The sequence below is a fragment of the Loa loa genome (assembly GCF_000183805.2).
Source record: "Loa loa unplaced genomic scaffold supercont3.327, whole genome shotgun sequence".
NCBI lineage: Eukaryota > Metazoa > Nematoda > Chromadorea > Rhabditida > Onchocercidae > Loa > Loa loa.
This window is the reverse complement of record NW_018108507.1, coordinates 66,523-70,498: the sequence shown is the minus strand read 5'-3', so window position 1 is coordinate 70,498 and position 3,976 is coordinate 66,523. Positions and strand designations below refer to the sequence as shown.

Below are 3,976 nucleotides of genomic sequence, written 5' to 3'. Positions count from 1 at the left end.
GAATAAATCAAAAATGAAACAAATTGGGAAGAAATGCACAACTAAATTGCACATTTGTTTCTAATTGTCTTCGTCCTAATTAACTATTTATCTGTCATTCTTGCGCTTGACAGCAATTGCAAAGATGAGGAAGATTTTTCAAGCCGGCAACAATAAGCAATGGCATAATTGTTCATCTAATACGACTATATAATTAATTTCTGAATTATATTATTGGTACAGTATCAACTAGCATGATAGATATTAGCATTTGTAAAAGATGTAATGTAGAAGGATATGTGGATATCCCACTTATTTATGACAAGCATTCATCCGTAAGTTTTATTTTTACAATTTCCTTCAGAAAAGTATTGAAAACACTTCGATTTACCGTCTTTAGTTGTCTTCCATAACATTATGATCGTTATAATTTATTCTTGATGTACGATACGCCAAAAATCGTTTGCAGTTAATTCTAATGGACCGTACGACAAAAAATTGTTAGTGTACAGATTAAAAATCGAGTGATGACTAACTAGTCACGACTAATTAATTTAATCATTTGCACAATCCAATTTCTTAAATTTTCTACCTGATCAGTGAAGTGTGATTGAATTATCAGTTAAATTGTGATTGTCTAATTCTTGATGTTATTTGTATAAGTTGTTGACACTTAATTCTGAACATAAATTTTATACATCAAGCAATTATTTCAGTAGCAATGAAGCAAGGTTGTTAATGTGCGATAAAAACAAAAATGTTTTATAAATATTTTCAGAAAGGGCGAATTCGATTTACCATTACTTTTTTTTTCAAACTTAAAGTGAGATTTAGAATCGGTGAAATATGCTATCTGTACGAATTTGTACAATCATTATCTTCCAACAAGCCTTCTAAATTGTTGAATGAATCTTCGAATTTGAAACCAGATAATGTTTTGAAGTTTTTAAAAATTTTTGAATTATTAGATCATGAAAATGAGAGCTAGTAAGAAAAGAGGGAAAGTGATTGCAATTATTTCCTTGCGATCTCAAATGTGGTTTTTGGAATTACATGAGAAAATGATGATAGTAATTACATAATTAATCCTACTTGCGAGATGATGTAGTGATGAGGACAGCCATCTATTCTTAGCCAGTTCACAAGTACATAATTCATTTCAGGTGGAACTACATAATTCATTTCAGGTGGAACATTTCAGAATCAAAACGACTCAAAAATTCTATCGAGCAGATTTCGTTTTTGAAATTTTCTTTACTTGAAATGAACGTATGATAAAGGGAATTTAAAATGATGGTAGATCGAGAGATATCGCTTCAAGTTAAGCGGAGCATGTTTGCGGAAAGAAAGATTTGCTAAAGCATATAATTCAATATTTTTTTTCAAAAGATTCATAAATAATTTTCCTAAATTTGCTTCAATCTCTCATACTGTTATCAACTGTTATATTATCTATGATACTACATAATTACGACTGACCATGTAATATCTAAACAAGATACATCATGATATCGATTTATCAACCGAATTTCAATTTTTGATTGATTGTATTTCTATATCATTCTTTTGTTTCCTCATTTCAATTGATAACTCACTGTTCATTGCATTACATTTAACCAACAAGTCATTTTGCTGCAGCTGAATTGCTTGCAATGAATACAACAATAATGAGAGTTCAAAATAAGGTTAATATTTTAAATTTCAAAAATTAAAGAATCTAAAAACAACTTCTTACATTAATATAATCTTTTATCAAAAAAAGATGATCAAAGTATCAAACTTAGCAGAATTTGCAAACTCCAGAAATTTTTGAAACTAAAATTTCTTCGACGAACAATCGCTAACAAATTAATAAGTATCTAAGGTAGGTGCAAATAAATGAAAAGACCAATTAAACTTGCCAAAATTATTATCATATGAAAATTATTTATTAATAGTAATTCAACAGAAATGATTTGTAATTGACATAATTTATATTAGTTGATATAATTGATAATGATATAATTTATACAGATAATACCGGAAACAACAGTGAAAATAGGAATAATAACAGCAACAACAAATACAACGGTAGAAAATGTAGCACCAACGATACGAGGTGTAGAAGAAACTTCACCATCTGATGATGGTCAGCAATGTCCAATGGCAGTAAATAATTGCATTTATGGAACATTGTGAAATGAAATGTTTAACAATTGCCGGGAAATTATCAAATGATTTACACTGTTGGAATGATGATTGTTTTTTTCGTGCGACACGTATTTGTGAAGAAAAATTCTGGCGTACGGTAAGAGTAAGAAATCGGAAAAAGGAAAAGAAACGGATGCGTTGTATACCGGAAATTAAGCATTGTTATAAATTAGGATGTTTAAAATATCTTGGACGCAAATGTAATATAATTTGTTATGGTGGTGGTATACAATATATCTATCTTACAAAACCATGTTGAAAAGATTGCGAATACAAGAAATTTTTGCCAGAGGTAGAAGATATTCTTCATAATTTCGTTCTTGTCCCTGAGAAGACTGTCGTTATTGAGGATTATATTGAATAAAGCTAACAGCAATTTAATATGAATTGACAATTTAATTATTGAATAATTACTTTGAAATTACTTCAATTTGTCTCATCTAATTTGACTGTATTGTCGAAATGTTACTGTCAATTTAACCGTGTAAATGCTACTGTCAATTTAACAATCAAATAATTGCTACTGCCAATTTAAATAATATTATAGATTTAATGTTACAATAAAATATGGACAATTTATTGGTATCAACAAAGAGATGACATTTTAAGATGAAATATGCCGGAATCACATTGGTAGCTTCGGTAGAGTTCGTACCATAGTAATGAATAATCATTTTGATTGACCAGTATTTTTCGACTTTAAAACTTCAGAAAAAGTCGTCCGGAATTTAATAAATTCAAAAAACAAGGGAAAAAAAGCGAAGTTTAAGAAGGAAGTGAACTAGACTAATATCTCAATTGCAAAAACATGCCATTGATCATCTTGTATAAATCAAAGATTAATTTTGTTCAAAAAAAAAAAAGGAGTAAAATTCGCAAGAAATTTCGGACATTTTTAATATTGGCAGATGGATAAAGTGTTTTTTTACTTTAATCAACACCAAAAAATTTTCACCTTCCCTCAAATTTCGTTCGATAAATTAAATTAAATTGAAAGATTTATAAAAGAGGAGTGAGGGGAAAAGGAATAAAACATCAATGATGAAGTGAAAGAAGAGAAAGCTATTCTGAAAATTTTGATATTTAAGTATTTTTTTTACATAATCTGTGTGAAATATTCTCCGTTTCGCAATGCATGTTGTTCAATGCAAAATAGAAAACAGACATTAATTTCGGTTTTTCTGATTTCCTGAAAAGTTGGATAGCATCTGTTTATCGCAGGTTACTAACTCTTCATTATCATACATTTTCTAAAAAAGCATTCCTTTTGAATTCTTAGTAGAATACCGATAGTCTTTTTTCAGTTCCGGAAAAAAATTTCGATTCATCGTCCTGACAGTTCGAAAGACTTGTAGGATTGCATTTTATATTAAAATACAAAAGGCACAAATAACAGAAAATGATGTAAATTCTACATCTTTCCCTGAATGGAAAATGATGGCAATCGATGGTCCAGCTTATTTTTGGATGCTTCTATTTCTGACACAATTGCAAATTTATGTAATTCAATGGAAGGCTTCCACTAACACGAAATACTCTTTAAATCTCAATTTCTATAGAAAAACCGTTTGTGACAATTCATGAAAGGCTTCCAGTGACACAAAATATTTTGTTAATCCCAATTTGTACTGTATGTGACAGTATTATTTACTTTTTGCATAATCAAATGCTTTCTGTTTTACAATGCCTTGCTATTCAATGCTAATGGAAAATTGAGATTAATTTCGATTTTCCCCGAACAAAATATTCTGTTAATCCCAATTTCTATAGAAAAACCGCTTGTGACAATTCATGAAAGGCTTCCAGT

General features: G+C 29.3%; 1 protein-coding gene across 1 annotated transcript; it reads left to right on the top strand.

Annotated features, from left to right (window-relative positions):
* Positions 1-222: 222 nt before the first annotated feature.
* Positions 223-2,157, top strand: LOAG_13305 (hypothetical protein; the record flags this gene model as incomplete). Its single annotated transcript, XM_003148814.1, has 4 exons — positions 223-314; positions 758-802; positions 948-1,049; positions 1,993-2,157. Coding segments are annotated over 4 exons (404 nt in total), but the record flags the coding sequence as incomplete, so codon positions are not given.
* Between the last annotated feature and the right edge of the window lie 1,819 nt (positions 2,158-3,976).